This window comes from Pantherophis guttatus, chromosome 7 (genome assembly GCF_059756535.1).
Source record: "Pantherophis guttatus breed Tessera chromosome 7, ASM5975653v1, whole genome shotgun sequence".
Classification (NCBI taxonomy): domain Eukaryota; kingdom Metazoa; phylum Chordata; class Lepidosauria; order Squamata; family Colubridae; genus Pantherophis; species Pantherophis guttatus.
This window is the reverse complement of record NC_142069.1, coordinates 1,985,971-2,006,781: the sequence shown is the minus strand read 5'-3', so window position 1 is coordinate 2,006,781 and position 20,811 is coordinate 1,985,971. Positions and strand designations below refer to the sequence as shown.

The following is a 20,811-nucleotide window of genomic DNA, read 5'->3' as shown; positions in this document are numbered from 1 at the left end:
CCCTGACTTGAGCCAATCTCCCGCAGCAAGTACCGAAGCAGGTTGGATGACTCTCCGTCTCTGGAGTCCATCTCCCAGTGGCCCACGGATCGCCGCTACTCCCTCATGAAGCAACCCGCCAACCAGAAGGGCAGCTGCGTCTCCTTCTGGTCGGTGGAGATTGTCGGCGTCGCCAGCGACTACAATGAAGAAGAGAGGATGGAGAAGGTGGAAGAGGAGAATGAGCTGGAGTTGCCGCATCAGCCGTCGGAGGAGAAGGTGGAGAAGGTCCAGACGCAGGTACTCCTTCATGTTATAGGGCGTTCATTTGTTTCATGGGTTCTATCGTCAGTCTCTCTATCTGTCTTTCTCTCTCTCTCTCTCTCTCTCCATCTCTCCGTCTCTCTCTCTCTCTCTCTCTCTCTCTCTCTCTCTCTCTCTCTCTCTCTCTCTCTCTCTATATATATATATATATATATATATATATATATACCTTTCATATCTCTCTTTGTCTATGTCTCTTTGTCTATGTCTCTTTTTCTCTCTCTGTCTCTCTCTGACTGATTGTCTATATCTATCAATCTATCGATCTTATCTATCTCTTATATCTATCTATCTATCTATCTATCTATCTATCTATCTATCTATCTATCTATCTATCTATCTATCTATCTATCTATCTCTATCATCCACCTACCTACCTACCTGTCTGTCTATTATCGATCTTATAATTAAATAAATACATTATATTTATTTTATAGTTTATTTATTTCTTTAATTGATTTTGTAGTATTTAGTTATTTTATAGTGTACCGTAGTTATTTTTTATTGTGTTATCTACTGTATTTATTTTATTTTATAGTGTATTTATCTATTTATGTATTTAATTGATTTTATGATGTATTTATTGATTTCGTAGTGTATTTATTGATTCATTTTATAGTGTATTATCTCTCTCTCAGCATATTTATTTATTGATTTTATAGTGCATTTATCTGATTTATAGTGTATTTATTTATGATTTATTTTATAATGTATTCATTTATTTATTTTATAGTATATTACCTATCATTTATTTTATAGCGTACTTATTTATTTAATTGATTTTATAATGTATTTAGTTATAGTGTATTTATTTACTCTGTTTCCCCCAAAATAAGACATCCCCTGATAATAAGCCCAATTGGGCTTCTGAGCGCATGGCAATAAGGCCAAACGCTTATTTCAGGGTTCAAAAAACTATAAGACAGGGTCTCATTTTCGGTAGTGACTTTATAGTGTATTTAGTGATTCATTTTATAGTGTATTGATTTAGTTATTCTATAGTGTATTGATTTTATAGTGTATTACCTGTCATTTATTTATTTTACAGCATACTATTTATTTAATTGATTTGATAGTGTATTTATTTATGTAGTTATTTTATAGTGCATTTACTTTGTAGTGTAGTTGTTTATTACTTTTTCAGAGTGTTTATTTATTTAATTGATTTATATGAGCATGCAAAGTCGGTAGCTGACAGAGCTTTAAAACCACAATGAAAACCGATAAGACAAAAAAATAATAATAGTAGAGACCAGAACACCTCAAACACTAAAGGTCAACCCACAATCAATTATCAGTCCGACAATTACAGACAGTCCTTGACTTACGACGGTTCATTTAGTGACCTTCAAAGTTAGAACGGCACTGAAAAAAGTGACTTATGACCGTTTTTGACACGACCGTTGTCGCAGCATCCCCCAGGGTCGCGTGATCAAAAATTCAGACGCTTGGCAACTGACTCATATTTATGACGGTTGCAATGTCCTGAGGTCAGGTGATTCCCCTTTTGCGACGTTCTGATGAGCGAGGCCCATGGGGGGAAGCCAGATTCACTTAACAACCGGGTTACTGACTTAAAATGTTGCAGTGATTCACTTAAAAACCACGGCAAGGAAGGTCACAAAATGGGGCGAAGCTCAGTTCCCAACGGTCTCGCTTAGCAACGGAAACGTTGGGCTCGATTGTGGTTGTAAGCCGAGGACTACCTATATAAGCAGGCTCATCCAGTACTCCGGTCCAAGGCCTTACGGAAGGTCAAAAAAGAGAGAGAGAGAGAGAGAGAGAGGCCAGCTGAATCTCAAGGGTCCAAAGAGCAGGTGAGGTGACCGAGAAGACATGTCTCCTGGAACCCACCAGCTCATATGGCTTCCAAGTAGGAGCTTGGAGGTTGTCCACCTTATCAGTTCTTGTGGGTGTTCTAACCCAGCTCCACAAACACGGCAGACCCTCTGAAATTAACCGAGATTCCTTTATTAGGAGCGCCAGCAGCCCTGGCAAAAAGTTTCTCTGTCCAGCAGGGAGATGAATAGTTGACCGCCACACCTATTCATCTCCGTCCCTGCCTTTTCTCCCCAGAGCTAGGGTGGAGCTGCGCTAGTAGCGGTACCTCTTCCATCCCAAGAACCGGCCCATAGATTTCCAGGGCTCTCCTCTCCTCTGCCTTATGTGCATCTGTGCATCAGGCACTGGACCCAGCTCTTCCTCCTCTTCCTCATCAGCCACCTCCAGACCTGGGGGCTGTTGACTCTCCATTTGAGGGCTGACAGACGGCCCAGGCTCCGCCTCTCTCTCTCTTTCTCTGACAGCTCCACTCCCTCTTCCTCCTCGGAGCTCAAAGGTTGCCTTGATGCTGACTTTGACTCCCACATCTCCTCCTCCTCTGATTTTGCTGCTGGAGGGGCTGGAGGCTGACAGGTCACAACAATGGGTGGTCCACAAGTGACCATTGAAACATTTGGGTGGGTGGAAAACTCTTGCAATAGATCAGTTGCCAAGGTAGGAGACCCTTGAGAGGAAGAGTGAACATCAAATATGAGGGTTTGAAGGAAGGACGGGATGTTCAAGATCTTTAGGAGAATTGGAAAGTTCTCCTGGTCAGTTGTCTAGAACCTAGAGGAAAGTTACCGATGGAGAGGTGAGGTGACTGGAAAGCCACCTCAGAAGAGCTGGTGGTGGAGCCAGGTGACGCTTCTTCTCTCACCCTCATCTTGCCCTACCAGGGCAATATGTCCCAGTGCATTCTGGCTGAAATGGAGAACGAGGACCAGGCTGGCTTCCAAGACATAGATTTTAAGAGAAAATCGAGAAGGAGGAGGGACTCCGATGCCCGTAAGGTAGGAAGAGAGGGCAAGAGGGAGGGAAGGGCAGGCCAGCTTAATGGTGGAGAAGGATCAGCTCAACCCCATCCTAGATGTTTCTTGGGCTCATCTGAAGACCTCGGCGGTGTCTTCTGGTCGGAGGACATCATAATGGCCAACTTTGTAGAGCGGTTATGAGATGAGAGAAAGAAGAACCATCCAGCGTACTACAAAAGAATTGAGTGTCCCCATGGACACTCAACATTGTTGCTAAAAATCACCCAAGGCAGGGGTGAAATCCTATCGGTTTAGACCGGTTCGGGCGAACCGCTAGGGATTATTGGCATCAGTTCGCCGAACCGGTAGTAATCACCCCTCGTTGGCCCCACCCACGCCCGGCTGGTCACCGCTCACCTCTTCCGGCCGCTGGATATTCCACAGAATTCAATGTTCAATGCAGCAGAGAGAATGCTAACTTTTCTCCTTCTATTCAGCTGCTGCAGCCTGACCCTTTAAGGTAGTCCCCAGGAGGGAGGGGGCCAGGGGGGAGCAGCTGGAATGGATCCGTTTTTTGTGAAAGGCAGGAAAATGGGGAAGGGGATTCTCCTGCCTGTCATCCATTCCTCAATCTCAGCACAGACGGAGGGAAGGATGGTAGGCAGGAATATTCCCCTCCCCCTTTTCCTGCCATTTGCGACAAGGAGTGGCTGGGAGGGGAGGGGCTGGTGAGGAGCCCCTCGATGTGAGTGATGTCGAGTTGGCCACGCCCACCCAGTCACATGACCTCCCCCCAACAAGCCACGCCCACAGAACCGGTAGGGGAAATTATTTAATTTCACCCCTGCTCCAAGGTCCTTGATTCTAGGAGAATTCTGGGTGGGGCATTCAAGAACTTTTAAGAGGACCGGAACGTTCTCCTGGGTTGTCTAGAACTTGGAGGAAAGAGGGAGAGAGGTCCAAACCTGAATCGAGGAGGAATTTCCTTGACTTGGAGAGCTATTGGCTAAAGCTGTGGATGCTCCATCACTGGGTGTGGTCTTCAAGAAAAGAGTGGATAGTCATTTGTCCAGAATGGTCATTTGTCCAAGGGTTAATTAGAAGACATCCAAGGTTTCTTTTAACCTTATGACTGTATGAGAAGGGATGGGGCACTCAAGAAATTTAGGAGGGCCAGGAAGTTCTCCTGGATCATTGTCTAGGACAGGGGTCAGCAACCGGTGGCTCTGGAGCCGCATGTGGCTCTTTCATCCCTCTGCTGCGGCTCCCTGTTTCTGGTTGGCTCCACAGTTGATAGGGCTTTCGGTTAGGGCAGGTAGAGGAAAAAGGATGCCGTGCTAGGAGGAGACTCTATGGCAGTGATGGCTAACCTTTTTCCCATCGTGTGCCAGGATGGAGAGGGGGGGGGCAAGGGGTCGCGGGTGCCCACACCCATAATTCTATACGCACCACCCCGCGCATGCGTGCACGACCCCCCTCTCCCCCCGCTCCTGGCATGCAGTGGCCCGGTAGGACAGTTTTTCTTTCTCACCTGGCTCCAGGGCCTCTCTAGGAGTCTGGGGAGAGCGAAAACAGCCTTCCCCAACCCCCTCAGAGGTCCTCCGGAGGCCAAAAACTGCCCATTTAACAACTTCCGTTGGGACCAGAACGCCCATTTTTTGCAGTCCTCAGCCTCCAGGGCCTCTCTAGGAGTCTGGAGAGGGTAAAAAACGTCCTTCCCCACCCCTCCGGAGGTCCTCTGGAGGCCGAAAATGGCCCGTTTGACAACTTCCGATGCCGGAAGGAGCTAAGCTTGTGTGCCCACTGACGTGGCTATGGGTGCCATCTGTGGCACGCGTGCCATAGGTTCGCCATCACAGCTCTATGGTGAGGGAACCGACTTCCAGTCGGCAGAGGAAAAAGGACGCTGCACCAAGAGGAGACTCTATGATGGGGGAAACCGGACTTCCTGTCTGTTCCAGAATTGAACGGGGGCTTCCAGTTAGGACCTTTGTGGCTCTTTGAGCGTTTAAGGTTGCCGACCCTCTGGTCTAGGCCTTCGAGGGCAGAGAGGAGGCAAAGGTACAGGTGGGGAGGATGGGATGATAGAGAAGCCACCTCAGGAGAGATGGTGATGGAGCTATGAGATGCTTCCTCTCCCATCCTCTTCTTGCCTGCCAGGGCATTATTGTGACCCAGTGGAACCTGCTAGAAACGGAGAAAGAAGACCAGTCTTCCTACCCAGAGCCGCTCAGTAAGAGAAGATCGAGGAGGAGAGAATCCCTGAAAGAAGGGAGAGAAGATGACTTTAAGAGTTGGAGGGAGAAGGCAAGGAATGCAGAGTTTCTTCTTGACGCAGAACTCAACGAAAGTTCAGGGAGGGAAGGGCAGGTAAGCAGGTAATGGTGGAGAAAGATCAGTTCAGGCCCATCCTGGGTGGTTCCTTGGACACACCTGAGGGCCTCGGTCCTGCGTCTTGATCAGCGGACATCTTGATGGCCTACCTTGCAGATCATAGAAGGAGAACCATCCTGTGCAGTAGCAAAAGAGCTGAGTGTGCAGATGGAGTGACACCATCCTTGCTAAGGTCCTTGTGGGCCAATCAAGTTGAAGGTTTTCTAAGCCCAGACGATGGACATCAAGTAATTGATGTTCATCTTCAAGGAGTGTCCCAAACCAGCTCTGGTTCTTGCAGACTCAGAAATCCTGTGAGTTGAAGTCCACAAGTCATAAAGGGGCCATCATTCCTCACCTCTATTCTAGAAAGTGATTAAAGGAAGGAACTCAGTAGGTTTAGCTAAAAGAAGCTGAAGGAGAGACATGATAACATTTTCTGATTCCTGAGGAGATCCTACAGGGAACAAGGAGACCATTTGTTCTCCAGAGCACCTGAGGGTTAAGATGAGAACCCATGGCTCCACCAGTATAGGGAGAGGCCCAAACTTGAATTGAGGAGGAATTTCCTGACTTGGATAGTTATTAAGTGAAGCTATGGGTACGCCATCACTGGTGGTCTTTAAGATAGGACTGGATAACCATTTGTCCAGAATGGTAGGAGGGTTTCTGCCTTGGGCAGGGGGTGGGGGTTGACTAGAAGACATCCAAAGTCCCCCTCAACGCTATGATTCTATGAGCAGGGATGGGACCTTCAAGAACTTTGGAGGACCTGGATGTTCTCCTGGGTTGTCTAGAACTTGGATGAAAGAGGGAAAAGGCCCAAACTTGAATTGAGGAGGAATTCCCTGAGTTGAAGAGCTATTAAGTGGAGCTGTGGGTGCTCCATGATTGGTGGTCTTCCAACAAACAAAAAAAAGAGCTGGACAATCATTTGTCCAGAATGGTAGGAGGTCCCTTTCAACCTTACGATTCTGTGTGAAGAGATGGGACAGTCAAGAACTTTGGGAGGACCTGGAAGTTCTCCTGGGTTGTCTAGAACAGGGGTTTCCAACCTTGGCAACTTTTCAGACTTGTGGAAGTCCACAAGTCTTAAAAGTTCCCAAGGTTGGAGACCCCTGGTCTAGAATATGGAGGAAAGAGGGCAGACAAAAGATACAGGTGGGGAGGATGGGATGACAGAAAAGCCACCCCAGGAGAGATGGTGATGGAGCTTCCTCTCCCACCTTCTTCTTGCTTGCCTGGGCTTGAAGGCCCAGTTTAGTGTGCCAGAAATGGAGAGAGAAGATCAGTCTTCCAGTCAAGATCCAGGCAATGAGAGAAGACCGAAGAAGGAGAGGAGCTGGAAGAAAGAGATTTCCTTTGATCAAGAACCTGACGAAAGTCCAGGGAGGGAAGGGCAGGTAAGCTTAATGGTGACAAGAGCCTCATCTAGATGGTTTCTTGAAGCTCATCTGAGGACCTCAGGATCTGGAGATACCCAAATGGCCCACAAGCAGAACGGTCATAAGGTCTGAGAAAGACAACTGGCCAGTTAGTTTCTAGCCCGTATGATGGACCTCAAGTATCTCTTCAAGTAATTGAGGTTAGTCTTCAAGGAAGGCCCCAATCAAACCATGGTTCTTGCCATTGGCTTGGTGGTTTGAGATGTTTGAACGGGAAGCCCAGATGATGGACATAATTAGAACCCTCCAAAGAGAAGGCCTAGCCAGTTTTTCGTGGGTCGAAAGAAAATAAGACCCGGCCTTCTTTTTGGAGAAACACGGTACAAACCAACTATCCTGAGGCTCATCCATGGCAGTTATAATTCTGAGAACCGGGCAGGAGAACTCTGCCACAATGCCCTGATGCGCCATCTTGTGGGGACGACCTCCAGGTATCCACGATCCCGTCTCCTAATGCAAGTAGGGGTTATAATTGGGGCACCAGCCCAGGGGTGGGTTCTATTTACCTTTACTACCGGTTCGCAACGGGAGCGCGCGTGAACGGCATGTGCAAATCACCCGTGGTGATGTTATGGCGGGTGGGTGGATGGATACTCCTGCCGGTTTTACTACCGGTTCTATAGAACCCGAACTGGGGGCAACCCACCACTGCATCAGCCCCTTTCCTCCCCTTTGGTGGTGTCCCTCACCTATCACAGTGGGTCTAGAACAGGGGTGACAAACTCAAGGCCCAGGAGCCGGATTCGGCCTACAGGGTGCCACCCTAGAAACAGCGAAGGAGCGACCCACAGTGCCTCTGCCAGCGAAAACGGAGCTCGGGAGGGCCGCCGGCGGCCCTCCCGAGCTCCGTTTTCGCTGGCAGAGGGTTGCAGGAGGACGTCGCAGCCAAAAACAGAGCTCTGGAGCGGAGAGCTTGGGCCACCACAGGCGCCCCTGACATGAGTGACATTGAGCTGGCCACGCCCACCCTGGCCCACCAAAGTCAAACACAACCCTGATGCGGCCCTCAATGCAATCAAGTTTGACGCCCCTGGCCTCGAAGGATGGCCGCATCACAACCCAGCTCCTTTTAACCCAACGAAAGCAATAATCGAGTTGTTTTAGATAATCATTCACACAGACAATTTGCTAGGGTTTCATCCCGGGCTTGTTTCTCTCTCCAACTGGTCTCTTCAAGCCTGTAGACTTCACGACTTGCAAAGCACCTCCAGCTTGGATTGGGGATTCATCGTTGGGTGCCATCAGCTTTCTGGTGGCCCCTCATCTGAAGGTCACAGATGATCTCCACCCTCAGTTGCATGGCTAAATAGCATGGGGTAGAGCAGGGAGTTCGGTGGGATTTCACAGGAGGACAACCAAAGACCTAGCCACTGATCCTGGCCACTGAGCACTGGGTGGAAACTAATCAAGGAGAGGACCAACCTAGAACTAAGAAGAAACTTCCTGACAGAGTAGAGTAGAGTAGAGTAGAGTAGAGTAGAGTAGAGTAGAGTAGAGTAGAGTAGAGTACAATACAATACAATACAATACAATACAATACAATACAATACAATACAATACAATACAATACAATACAATAAAATACAATATGAAACAATAGAATAGAACAGTGATGGCTAACCTTTTTGCCATCGCGTGTCAGGAGAGGCAGATTCGTGTGCATGTGCCCACACCCATAATTCTATGAGCCCCGCCCTGCGCATGCACACGCAACCCACCCTCCCTCCCTCGCTCCTGGCACGTGATGGCCCAGAAGGCCCATTTTTCTTTCTCACCTGGCTCCAGTTCCTCTCTATGCATCTGGGGAGGGCGAAAACAGCCTTCCCCACCCCTTCGGAGGCCCTCCGGAGGCCAGAAACAGCCCATTTCCCAACTCCCGGTGGGACCGAAAGTGACGTCCCCAGCCTCCAGAGCCTCTCTAGGAATCTGATATGTTCGCCATCACGGGAATAGAATCTTTGTCACCTTAAATGTACACTAATCAGCAGATATTAAAATGAAATTTCATTGCAATCAGCTCTCAAAAGATAACAGTTATACATATATACCCACATACACATACAGAGAGAAACATCACAGTCTAGATTGGATGTATACATATACATGGCTAAAAAAAGAGAGAATCCTGCGAGTTTACAAGATGGATCACATAAGGAACAAAGCGGTCCCAGAATCTATTCATCCGAAACCTCCTCCCAGAGAGGAGCAACAGAAACAGACCGTAAAGTGGGTGTGTGGGGTCTCCAACAATGCTTTGAGCTCTAAACACATAGCGCTTATAAGCAACACCCTGAATAACAGGAAGCGAACTTCCTATAATCTTCTCCGCTGTCCTCATCACTCTCCGTAGGGACTTTCTGTCTGAGGTGCTGCCACCAAACCAAACAGGGATGCAGTTTGTTAAACCTTTGTGGGAGAACAATCAGCCAGTGGAATGGCTTGCTTTCAGAAGTTGTAGGTGCTCCATCATTGGAGATTTTAAAGAAGAGATTGGACAGCCATTTGTCTGAAGTGGTGTAGGGTTTTCCTGTCTAAGCAGGGGGTTGGACTAGAAGACCTCCAAGGTCCCTTCCAACTCTGTTATTCTATGTTCTATCCATGATGCAATGCGTGCACACACCCCGCCCCCTTTGCATGTGCGCTATCCCCCCACCTGTGCCTACCTCCCCACGCACATGCATGCATGACTGCCCCATGCTTCCCTGCCCCACCAGGCATGCACCCTGCACCCAAACTGGAAGACAAAATGTGGAGTAGGGGTTCTGCACGAGCCCCCCAAATGCAATGCAAGTGGCCCCCCCATGCATGCCCCCCGCCCACACATATGCGCATGCATCCCTGCATGCACCCCGCCCCCGTGCATGTGCAGTAGAGACCTGAAGACCAGCTGGTCGGTGAAAGGCCTGCATGCATGCACGGTAGAGCTGGGCTGCGGCGACGGCTGACGTGCCCGCAGAGGGCTCTGCGTGCCACCCGTGGCACGCGTGCCATAGGTTCACCATCATGGGTACAGGGTCTCCTGCTTGAGCAGGGGACCTCCAAGGTCCTTTCCACCTCTAGGATCCTATGTTCTACTTAGGAGAGTTAAGGAGAAATTCCCTAACAGTGAGGATAACGAACAAGTGGAACCGCTTCCCTGCAGAAGTTGTAGGCGCTCCATCACTGGAGTTTTTCAAGAACAGATGAAAGAGCTATTCATCTGAAATGGTAGAGGCCCTCCAGCCCCAGAGACGGCAGCCAAATGGCACACCTAACCCCTTTGTAGAACCAGCGTGGTGCCCGTGCCATACACATCCGTGTCAGCCGGTCGCCTGCGGAGGGCTCTCGGCGGGACCCTCCGTGATGGTTCTCCTCCTTCTCGGTTTTTGGCAGCACGACCGCGCGCAGCACGACCTGCGGGAACTGGAGGAAAGGTACCAACACAGCCAGTCCGAGTGTGAGCAGCTTCAGGAGGAACTCCACCTGTGCAGGGAGGAGATTGAAAGGCTGAACGGCAACATCCCGGCAGGAGGACGGGTAAGGCCATTGGCACCCACCCACCCACCCCGGCTATCTCTGGGAGCGAGGGGGGGGTCTTCTCATCAAGGTTGCGTTCAGAGGCCTGCATTAAATAGAGGTCCTCTGCGTTGGCCGTTCCAAAGAGCCACGGGGGCAGATCCAGAGATAATCGCGTTGTGTTTTTGGTGGCGTTCTGAGCTTGATTGTTTTCTTTAAGACGTTTCGTTGGCCAAACTAGGTAACATATTCAGGGCTAGAATGGAAGGGGGTTTGTGGAGAGGAGGAGGAGGAGGTGGAGGAGGAGGAGGAGGAGGAGGAGGAGGAGATGGTCCTTGGTGAGCTTGGTGGTTTAGCTGTAGACGTTCCATGACCAAAACTAGGTAACGTCATCACTGCTAGTCAACTGAACGATGTAATGAACCGAGAAAACCACCAAGGTCAAGGACACCCCTGAGTTACAAATATCCTTCTTTATTGGCAGCATTACATTCCTCTGGTTTCTTGGTGGAATCCACCATGATTTATTTGAAATCCCGATCTCCTGGGACACGGAGATGAAAACCGTGGAGGAGAAGGCAACCAACATTGGTGGGAGTAAAGACACGGACCTTTTAGTAAAGTAACTTGGCCGTTGTGTCTGTGTGGGGTTGTGCTGTGTTATGATGAGACCGTGTGTGGGCCACCAGAAAGTGTCTCTGGAGATTCTCCATCATTCAGGTCATGGTTATTGTCAGACTTGGATGCTATCTCAAAACAAATGAATTTCCAAACTGCCAATCTTTAAGGAAATCTTTTCTTTAATTGAGCACAGCCACCAGATCATGACTCGATGCGGACAAGACTGACCTTTTGCCCCCCAATCCCTCCCTTTCCGATCCCCAAATCTCTGCTTCTCATTGGCTATCTTCCAAGTCATTCTTCAGACTCCTTGTCTCGTCATTTCCCAGGAATGTCTCCCCCCTTCATTTCCACGACAACCCGACTTCAAAGGGATTTAGCAGGCAAAAGTTCAGAGCTTATCTCTCTCTCTCCTCTGCTCTCTATGCCAGCGTTGAATCGCTGACAGTTATCCCAAAGGTGCTTCCCCACCCCCCACCCCCAAAATGGTAACCGGACTTTCTTGGGTTTTTTCCTTTGAAAACATTCCACTTCTCATCCAAGAAGCTTCTTCAGAACTTCTGATCCAAGAACTGAAGAAGCTTCTTGAATGAGAAGCGAAATGTTTCCAAAGGAAAAAAAAAGTCAAGTTACCTTTTGGAAAAAAAGCACCTTTGGGACAACCATCAGTGATGGCGAACCTTTTCAGCACCAAGTGCCCAAACTGGAACACGCGTGCATGCACGTGTATGAGCGTGTGCCGGCCAGCTGGTCTTTGGGTTTCCGGCACACGCATGTGTGCTATCCAGCTAGTCTTTGCGCATGCTGGAGCACAGGAAACCCAGATGGCTGGTGCGCACATGCCTGTTTTTTGGCTGGTTTTGTTGTGGTCCGCCAGCAACCTGCAGAGCTGGCAGCAGAGTCAGACAGTGAGGAGGCTGGGGAGGAACATGGGCCAGTCCTGGAGTCTGGGAAAGGCTCGGACGAGGGCTCTGCGTCGGAGGCAGAGTTGAGGCCAGGGCCATCTGAGAGTTATGTGCGGACTCCGAGCCTCCAGAGTCGGACATCAGAGAGGCAGAGGAACAGGAGGAGCCTGTTCCTAGTGCGTCCATGTGCAGAGCTGCCAGAAGGCAAGAACAGTTAAAACAAAAGGGACGACTCAGGAGTAAGGCCTGGAGATGATTGGCCCCTCCCATAAGGCTTAAAAGAGGAGCAAAGGCATGTGGGCCCTTTGCAGGAAAGCAACGTTGTTAATTCTGTTCCCAGTCGGCATCTCTGTTTGATTCTGGACTTCATGGGGCTTTGCCAAGTAGGTCTTTGGCAGCGTGTCAAGGGAGATAAAGGGTGAATATCCCGAAGGACTTCTCCCATAGGACTTTTTGCAAAAAAGTCATTAAAACTCGTGTGTTTTAATGACTCAGGAAGCCTAGGCCACAACAGGTTTGGCCATTTTTTGAGCCGTTTTTTCAGGTCATTTTTGGCCTGTTTTTGGCCGTTTTCCGGCACTTTGACACCCACGAAAACCTTGGGTGCCAAAAGCCAGAAGAGCAGCTGCCAACGGCATGTGTGCCCACAGAGAGGGTTCTGCTTGCCACCTTTGGCACGCGTGCCATAGGTTCGCCATCACGGACCTAGATAATTGAGAATTCCCGTAGACACTTTCTGGTGGCCCACACATGGTCTCATCTGGAGCACAGCACAACTACTTGTCCACTTGTCTTTTGGGAAATAAGAAGCGCCTTTGGCCACCAGAAAGTTCTCCTTGTCGAGTGGTCAAGGAGTAGATGGTCAACAGATAGGGATTCTCTATTTGGTTGCCGATGTTGTGCATGTTGCGTCGAAAGTTCTCACCACCACAATTCAAGAAGGAGGCTGAGGAACGGGAAGGAGGACAGAGGAGGAGAACTTAGATGGTGAAGGGCTCAGAGATGAAATCCCAGAAAGATGGGTTGAAGGAACTGGACTTGTTTAGCCTAAGGAACAGAAGGTTAAACATCTTCCAGTCCTTGAAGGATTGTCCCAAGGAACGGGGTGGGGAGAGCTTCCCCAGAACACCTGAAGGTCTGAGAAGACCCAACTGGTGGAAGATGGATCTCTCCTTATTAAGCGTCCATCTTTTTTTAAAATTTTGGTTCTTCTCTTGGGTGATCTGGAGGGTAGCTCCACACCCTCTTCCATGGGGCAGCCTTCCAAAATCAAAAGGAATGTCTTGAATTGAGAGATTGTGGAACCATTCTGGATGAGGGCCCATATCTTAAGTTCTCCCTGGGGCTACCAGAACCTCACCATCACTACCGAAACTCTTCTGGAGGCATTTCATCCAGAGGTGGGATTCAGCCGGTTCGGACCGCTTTGGGGGAACCGGTAGGTCCGATGATCAGCTGGGCCCGTCCGCTGGGCCCAGCGCTATACCAACCTATATTTTCTTCGTTTGAAGCCCAGCTGATAGGCTCGGCCGAGCGGATTGCTGCGCCTCAGCTGTTTTACATGCGTGTTTGGCGTGCGTGCGTGCGCTCAGCGAACCGGCTGTTACACTGGTTGAATCCCACCACTGATCTCATCCCATGTCCTAGCCAACTTTCCCGAGAGACCTTTGCAAACTCGGTTATCCAGTGTGATTCCCCTGACCCCATTCTCTGCTGAGCCCTGCAGCACTTAAGCAGGTTCGAAACCCACCAAGTTCGGCCCAGGTTGTAAATCCTCTAATCTCTCTCTTTTTCTCTCCTCCTCCTCCTCCTCCTCCTCCTCCTCCTCCTCCTCCTCCTCCTCCTCCTCCTCCTCCTCCTCCTCCTCCTCCTCCTCCTCCCCGGCTCATCTGGCTTCTGTCTGAATGGCATTTCACGCTTCCCTCCCCCCACCACACTCTCCACCAGGTCTCCCCCACCCCGGGCTCTCCCACGATCTCCCTCCCTCTCATAGGACTGATTGTCATAGTGGCCCTGCTCTGGTGCTGGTGGGCTGAGACCTCCTAAAACCCAACCAGGTATTCGAATTCGGCATTTTTTCCATCCGGCTGTGCTGTTTCCTGCCTGTTCCTCTCCGTAGAGACACGGAAGGGGACAATTCGCCGCCGCCAACTCGCTGCGGGACAATTCAGCAATTCAATTATTTATGACAATTAAAAAATACTTTTTTATATATATATATATATATATATATATATATATATATATATATATATATATATATATATATATATATATATATATATATATATATATATATATATATATATATATATATATATATATATATATATATATATATATATATATATATTTTTACTCATTTTCCTTTAACATAGATAGGTGCTTAGTAAAAACAGTGTCACTGTCTGGGTCAATTTAATTATACATAATAATAGTAATAATATTATTATTATCCAATTTCTAATTTCTAGCCCTATTATCTAACCGTTGATAAAACAAATCCCATGTTAAAAAATATTCTGTGTCTTCTTTATCCTTTGTCTTTAATGTTAACCAACCTATTTACCCACAGTCTAATATTTTTTAAATTATATTTTCACCTGTAGGAATACTTTTAATCGTTGTCATTCCCATTTCATTTTGTCCCTCCTTTTCTTAAATGATTCTATGCCACCATTTCTTTGATATTAGTGTAATTCTTGTCCCATGGCGAGTTGACCATGGCCAGTTGGCTGTGGCAGGTTGGCCGCAGCGAGTTGACCATGTTAAATTGGCCACAGCGAGTTGGCCATGTTGAGTTGACTGCAGTGAGTTGGCCATGTTGAGTTGGTCACAGTGTGTTGGCCATGTTGAGTGACTGCAGTGAGTTGGCCAAGTTGAGTTGACTGCAGCGAGTTGGCCATGTTGAGTTGGCCATGTTGAGTTGGCCATGTTGAGTTGGCCATGTTGAGTTGGCCATGTTGAGTTGGCCATGTTGAATTGGCCATGTTGAGTTGGCTGCGGCGAGTTGTCCTAGACCCGTAGAGACATCCCAATCCCCCCCCCCACATTGATCCACACACACCCTCCTTTCCTGCCCCTTCCTCTTCTTCCCCTCCTTCCTCTTTTGAAACGTCTGCATGTCCCCTCCGGCTGAGACGGGGCTGAGCGCGTGTCCTGAAGGAATTTATTGGTGGTTGGGAGAGGCTCTGAGGAGCATCCTGGTGGACCTCTGGAGCAGTGGGATATGGGAACTAGAGAAGACCCCTCCCCTTGGGGAGTAGAGACACCCCCTCCCCGAGGAACTGACCCTGGGAAATAGATCTTCTGCAAGTGTCCTAGCCCATCATTTTGTGGCAATTACCTTAAGGAGCCACTTGGTGACATAGTATTGCAACCTGACTCTGCCCACTGCCAGCAGTTCGATCCTGTACCAGCTCAGGGTCGACTCAGCTTTTCATCCTTCCGACGTTGGTAAAACGAGGAGAAGGAAGGAAGGAAGGAAGGAAGGAAGGAAGGAAGGAAGGAAGGAAGGAAGGAAGGAAGGAAGGACGGACCTGGTGGTGCAGTGGTTAGAATGTAGTACTGCAGGCTAACTCTGCCCACTGCCAGGAGTTCGATCCTGACCAGTTCAGGATTGACTCTGCCTTCCATCTTTCCGAGGTGGGTAAAATGAGGACCCAGATGGTTGGGGGCAAGAGGCTGACTCTGTAAACCACTTAGAGGGGTCTGGAAATCACGTGAAGCAGTATGTAAGTCTAAGTGTTAGTGGTAGGAAGGATGGATGGATGGATGGATGGATGGATGGATGGAAGGAAGGAAGGAAGGAAGGAAGGAAGGAAGTGGTTAGAAGGCAGTACTGCAGGCTAACTCAGTGCCAGAAGTTCAATCCTGACCGGCTCAATGTTGGCTCAGCCTTCCGTTAAGTTAGGAATGAGGTTCTTAAGTGCATCCGGCTTCCCCATTGACTTTGCTCATCGCAAAAGGGGATCACGTGTCCGTCGTAAATAGGAGACAGTTGCCAAGCATCTGAATTTTGATCAGGTGACTGGGGGGGGGGGAAGGCTGCAACGGTCGTAAGTGTGAAAAACGGTCATAAATCACTTTTTTCAGTGCTGTTGTAACTTCGAATTGTCACTAAATGAATGGTTGTAAGTTGAGGACTACATTTCCTTGCAAAACAACAGAATTTAAAAATAATACAGCCAATAAAAGAAGTGGAAAATAATAAAGGGGATAAATAATAATACTCCAGCCGCATCCTGTGGGTTAATTATGAGACTGCTCACAGCAGTACAGGTAGTCCTCGACTTACGACCACAAGTGGGGCCAGAATTTTGGTCACTAAGCAAGACGGTGGTTAAGTGAGTCACACCTGATAGTACAACCTTTTGGCCGCAGTTGCTAATATGAATCACGCGGTCCTTAAGCGAACCTGGCCTCCTGCGTCGATTTTGCTTGCCGGAGGAAAGGTCGTAAAACAGGGCAGAACTCACTTAATAAATTTTAGTGACATAAATGTTGGGGCTCAATTGTGGTCATAAGTCGAGGACCGCCTGTAAAATAATAAAAAAACCACGAAGGTGCTGAATTAGTGGGACATACAACCTGTACTCGTACTTACGACGCCGCAGGGTCCCACGGTCACTCTTTGTGACTTCCTTTTCCAGCATCTACAAACAAGGTTAATGGGGAGGCTGGCAGCCGATCGTGAACGATGGCCACCCGATGTCCTCACTTAAAGACGACCTGGGATTCGCTTCACGGCCGCAAGCGGAACTGCCATCTGTAAGCAGTGCACGCGTGGGACAGCCGTGTGGCTTGGCAACAGAAATTCCGATTTGCCATCGTTAAGCGAGGACCACCTAACCCACTTTCACGATGGAGGGGGAGAAACCCGTTAAATATATAAATGGTTTTCAAACCCTGAATTTCGGCATTTTGTGTTTGCAAAATTCCCATTATTTCAGCCTTTTAGTACCTCTTGGCGCTCCTTCGGGGAAACTGACAACTCTCGAAATGTTTGTTTAAGTTTTGTGTTTGCAACTCTGCGGGGAAAGTTGCGATAGATGGTATGCGCCCCCCCCCATTGGCCCACGGGCGAATTTCCTACTTTGGGCTTGGAATTTGGGGAGGAAGAGGAGGAGGAGGAGGAGGAGAAGAGGAAGGTTCAAAGGCATCGAAGGCAGACAGGGTCGGATTCCCGGCCCAGGGAGAGAAACCGAGGCTGAGCAGCGGGGGTGGGGGGGTGTTTGCCCCCCCCACTCTTCCCCCCCCCCGGAGAAAACACCTCTCTGGTTTTCAGCAAAACAATTTGTCAGAAACGGTATAGCGCAGTGATGGCTAACCTTTTTGCCATTGCGTGCCAAAAGCGGGGGTCGCGTGGGTGGGGTCGCGCATGCATGTGCCCACCCATAATTCAATGCGCCCCACCATCCCCGCACATGCGCACGCAACCCCAATGCGTTCCCCCCGCTTTTGGCACGCGATGGCACAGTGGGCCCAGTAGGCTCATTTTTCGCCCTCCCCAGGCTCCAGGGGCTCCGGAAGTTGGCAAACCGGCCATTTCCAGCCTCCAGAGGGCCTCGGGGGGGGGAGGCTGTTTTCGCCCTCCCCAGGCTCCTAGAAAGCTTCTGGAGCCTGGGGAAAGTGAAAAACAGGCCTTATCCCACCCCCTAGAGGCCCTCCGGAGGCCAGAAACAGCCTAATTCCCGATTTCCGATGGGCCCAGAAGGCCTGAAAAATCAGCTGACTGGCGCGCGCATGCACACTGCGGCTGAACTAGCGCAACGCTTGTGTGCCCACCGATATGGCTCCACGTGCCACCTGTGGCAGGCGTGCCATAGGTTCGTCATCACGGGTATAGGGGTCTCCTGCTTGAATGGGGGGTTGGACTAGATGACCTATAAGGTCCCTTCCAACTCTGTTAATCTGTTAATCTGTTAAATTTTGATTGATGGGGGGGTGGGGGGATTCCGAAGACCTGAAGGCACGTCCCCCCCAGAATAGACTGAACACTTCCGAAGACAGGCTGAAGATCCAGAAGGCATTTGACAGAGTTGAGAACTCAGCCCTATTCAACAAAATGCAATTCTAGTGGTGAGAAAAGTAAAGGTTTTACACCTAGGCAAGAAAAACCAAATGCACAGGTACAACATAGGTGGTCCCTGGCTCAATAGTAGGAACTCTGAGAGGGATTTTGGAGTCCTAGTAGACAACTATTTAGATATGAGCCAGCCGTGTGCGGCAGCGGCCAAAAAAGCCAACACAGTTCTGGGCTGCGTAAACAGAGGGATAGAATCAAGATCACGTGAAGTGTTGATACCACTTTACAAGGCCTTGGTAAGGCCACACTTGGAATCTGGCATCCTGTTTTGGTCGCCACGATGTAAAAAAGATGTGGAGACTCTAGAAAGAGTACAGAGAAGAGCAAAAAGAAGAAAAAAGAGCAGGAGCCTGGATAGCTCTGCAGACTAAGCACTGTAATTTAACACCAGCTGTCTGCAATTACTGCAGGTTCGAATCTCTCCAAGGCTCAAGGTTGACTCAGCCTTCCATCCTTTCTAAGGTAGGTAAAATGAGGACCCGGATTGTGGGGGCAATAAGCTGACTTTGTATAAAATATACAAAAATATGAAGGCTATTGCTTAACGCACTGTAAGCTGCCCTGAGTCTCCGGAGAAGGACGGCATATAAATCAAATTAAATTAAAAAAAAAAAGAAGAAGTTGATTAGGGGACTGGAGGCTAAAACATAGGAAGAACGGTTGCAGGAACTGATTATGTCTATTTTGATGAAAATAAGGATTAGGGGTGACATGATAGCAGCCTTCCAAAATCTCAGGGGCTGCCCCAAAGAAGAGGAAGTCAACCTATTCTCCAAAGCACCTGAAGGCAGGACAAGAAGCAATGGGTGGAAACTAATCAAGGAGAGAAGCAACTTAGAACTAAGGAGAAATTTCCTGACAGGGAGAACAATGGATCAGTGGAACTCCTTGCCTCCAGAAAGTTGTAAATGCTGCAACACTGGAAGTTTTTAAGAAGAGGTTGGATAACCATTGGTCTGAAGTGGTGTAGGGTTTCCTGCCTAAGCAGGGGGTTGGACTAGAAGACCTCTGAGGTCCCTTCCGACTCTGTTATTCTGCTATATTTCAGGCTCTTCTAATTTGCTTCCAGAAGGTCCCATTAGGGTGGGCCTATTTTGGGGGCTTTGAGAGAGCAATCAGGGTCAGAAAATCTGTGTTTCTTTGGGTGAACATGACACGGAGTTCTAACAAAGCCCATCGAGCTGACTTCTGGATTCGCACTGTGCCCTTCAATGCTTTTCCTTCCGGCCAGCCTCAGTAGTTCCATCTGGAAAATGGGGTCAATTCTGAATTAAATCTTTGGGGGTTGGGGGTTGAAGGACATGCCCCATGATCCCTGAGCCTTCCTTTAAAGTCAATGGCTGTGTTAAGTCAGGGTTGAATTCTGCATACACCAGGTAGTTCTCAAGTTATGACTGGCCGCTGAGCGACACTTCGAAGTTACGACCAACCTGACAAAAAAGAGGATTTACGACCTGGGTTCTAAATTACAACAGTGGGGCCTCTGAGGTCACATGTCGAAGCTTGGCAGTGACTGTTTTGCTGAAAACTTCTGGTTTTTGGTAAAACTGCACCTATAGCAAACAACTGGTTCAGTTAACAACCTCCGTGTTCATTTAACAAACTCTACATTCACTTAACAACCGTTGCGTTTGCTTTGCAATCACCATGTTTACTTAACGACGGCTGCAAAACAGATTGCAGTACCAGATCGGTCACGTGTCTTAAGAACCTGGTTTCATCCTGATGGAACCGGGAAGCGAAATTTTAAAAACTTAAAATTTTGTGTCACATTAATGAACGTTCATTAATTAAATATTTCATACAGCCTTAAAATTTAAATGGGCAACAATCGCAGAGTTGTTGTAGAACGCAAGAGGAAAAACAAGGGAAAAAAATTATACAGTACAGGTAGTCCTCAATTTAACGACAGTTCGTTTAGTGACCGTTTGAAGTTACGATGGCACTGAAAAAATGACTTATGACCATTTTTCACACTTATGACCGCTGCAGCGTCTCCACGGTCACGTGATCGAAATTCAGACGCTCGGCAACTGGTTCCTATTTATGACAGTTGCAGTGTCCCCTTTTGCGACCTTCTGAATCCAGGGAAGCCGGATTCACTTAACAACCGTGTTACTAACCTAACGACTGCACTGATTCACTTAGCAAATGTGGCAAGATAGGTCGTAAAATGGGGCGAATTTACAGACCTTTCGCTTAGCAACAGAAATGTTGGGCTCAATTACGGTCGTAAGTCGAGGACTACCTGTAATCCCGACCCACCTGTCCTATGTTTACGATAAGATTGCAGTAACAGAATTTTGCAAGTCTGAATAGCGCCTCCCCCCCCTTCTTCTCTTTCTCTTCACGGGAACCAGGGAGTGTCTCGTCTGAGACGCTTCCTCGGGTTACAGTTCTGGCCCAGACTCCGCTTTCTCTTATCTGGTTGTTGTCTCAGCTGCAGCTCTTCCTCCTCTTCCTCAAGGTTCTCCCTTCTGTCCTTTGCGTCTTTGTGGTTTTGCGGCTTCCCTGAAGCTGAATAAATGAGTGGTTGGGTTCCCCGATACACACGCTAACCTTAAATCCAGGTTAATGACATGTGATAGTTATGTTGATGTCAGGTACGAACAACCAGACCCGTACATGCCGAGGTCAAGCTACGGTAACTACAGGTAGTTCTCGACTTTCAACAGTTCATTTAGTGACTGTTCGAAGTTACCACGGCGCCGAAAAAAAGGTGACTTACGTCTGTTTCTCACGTTTACGACCGTTGCTGCGTCCCCAGGGTCATGTGATCAAAATTC

The 20,811-nt window shown here is 48.5% G+C and overlaps 1 protein-coding gene across 8 annotated transcripts in view; it reads left to right on the top strand.

Annotated features, from left to right (window-relative positions):
• Positions 1 to 20,811, top strand: part of CCDC136 (coiled-coil domain containing 136) — a 51,060-nt gene that overhangs the window by 28,174 nt on the left and 2,075 nt on the right. For 5 of the 8 annotated variants that reach the window (XM_087874375.1, XM_087874378.1, XM_087874379.1 and 2 more), the window contains exons 6-10: positions 27 to 279; positions 3,024 to 3,137; positions 5,259 to 5,468; positions 6,725 to 6,874; positions 10,289 to 10,432. In XM_087874375.1, the coding sequence (XP_087730501.1) occupies positions 27 to 279; positions 3,024 to 3,137; positions 5,259 to 5,468; positions 6,725 to 6,874; positions 10,289 to 10,432 (871 nt within the window). The remainder of the gene's footprint in view (positions 1 to 26; positions 280 to 3,023; positions 3,138 to 5,258; positions 5,469 to 6,724; positions 6,875 to 10,288; positions 10,433 to 20,811) is intronic. The other 3 variants (XM_087874380.1, XM_087874381.1, XM_087874382.1) reach the window with 2 other exon arrangements.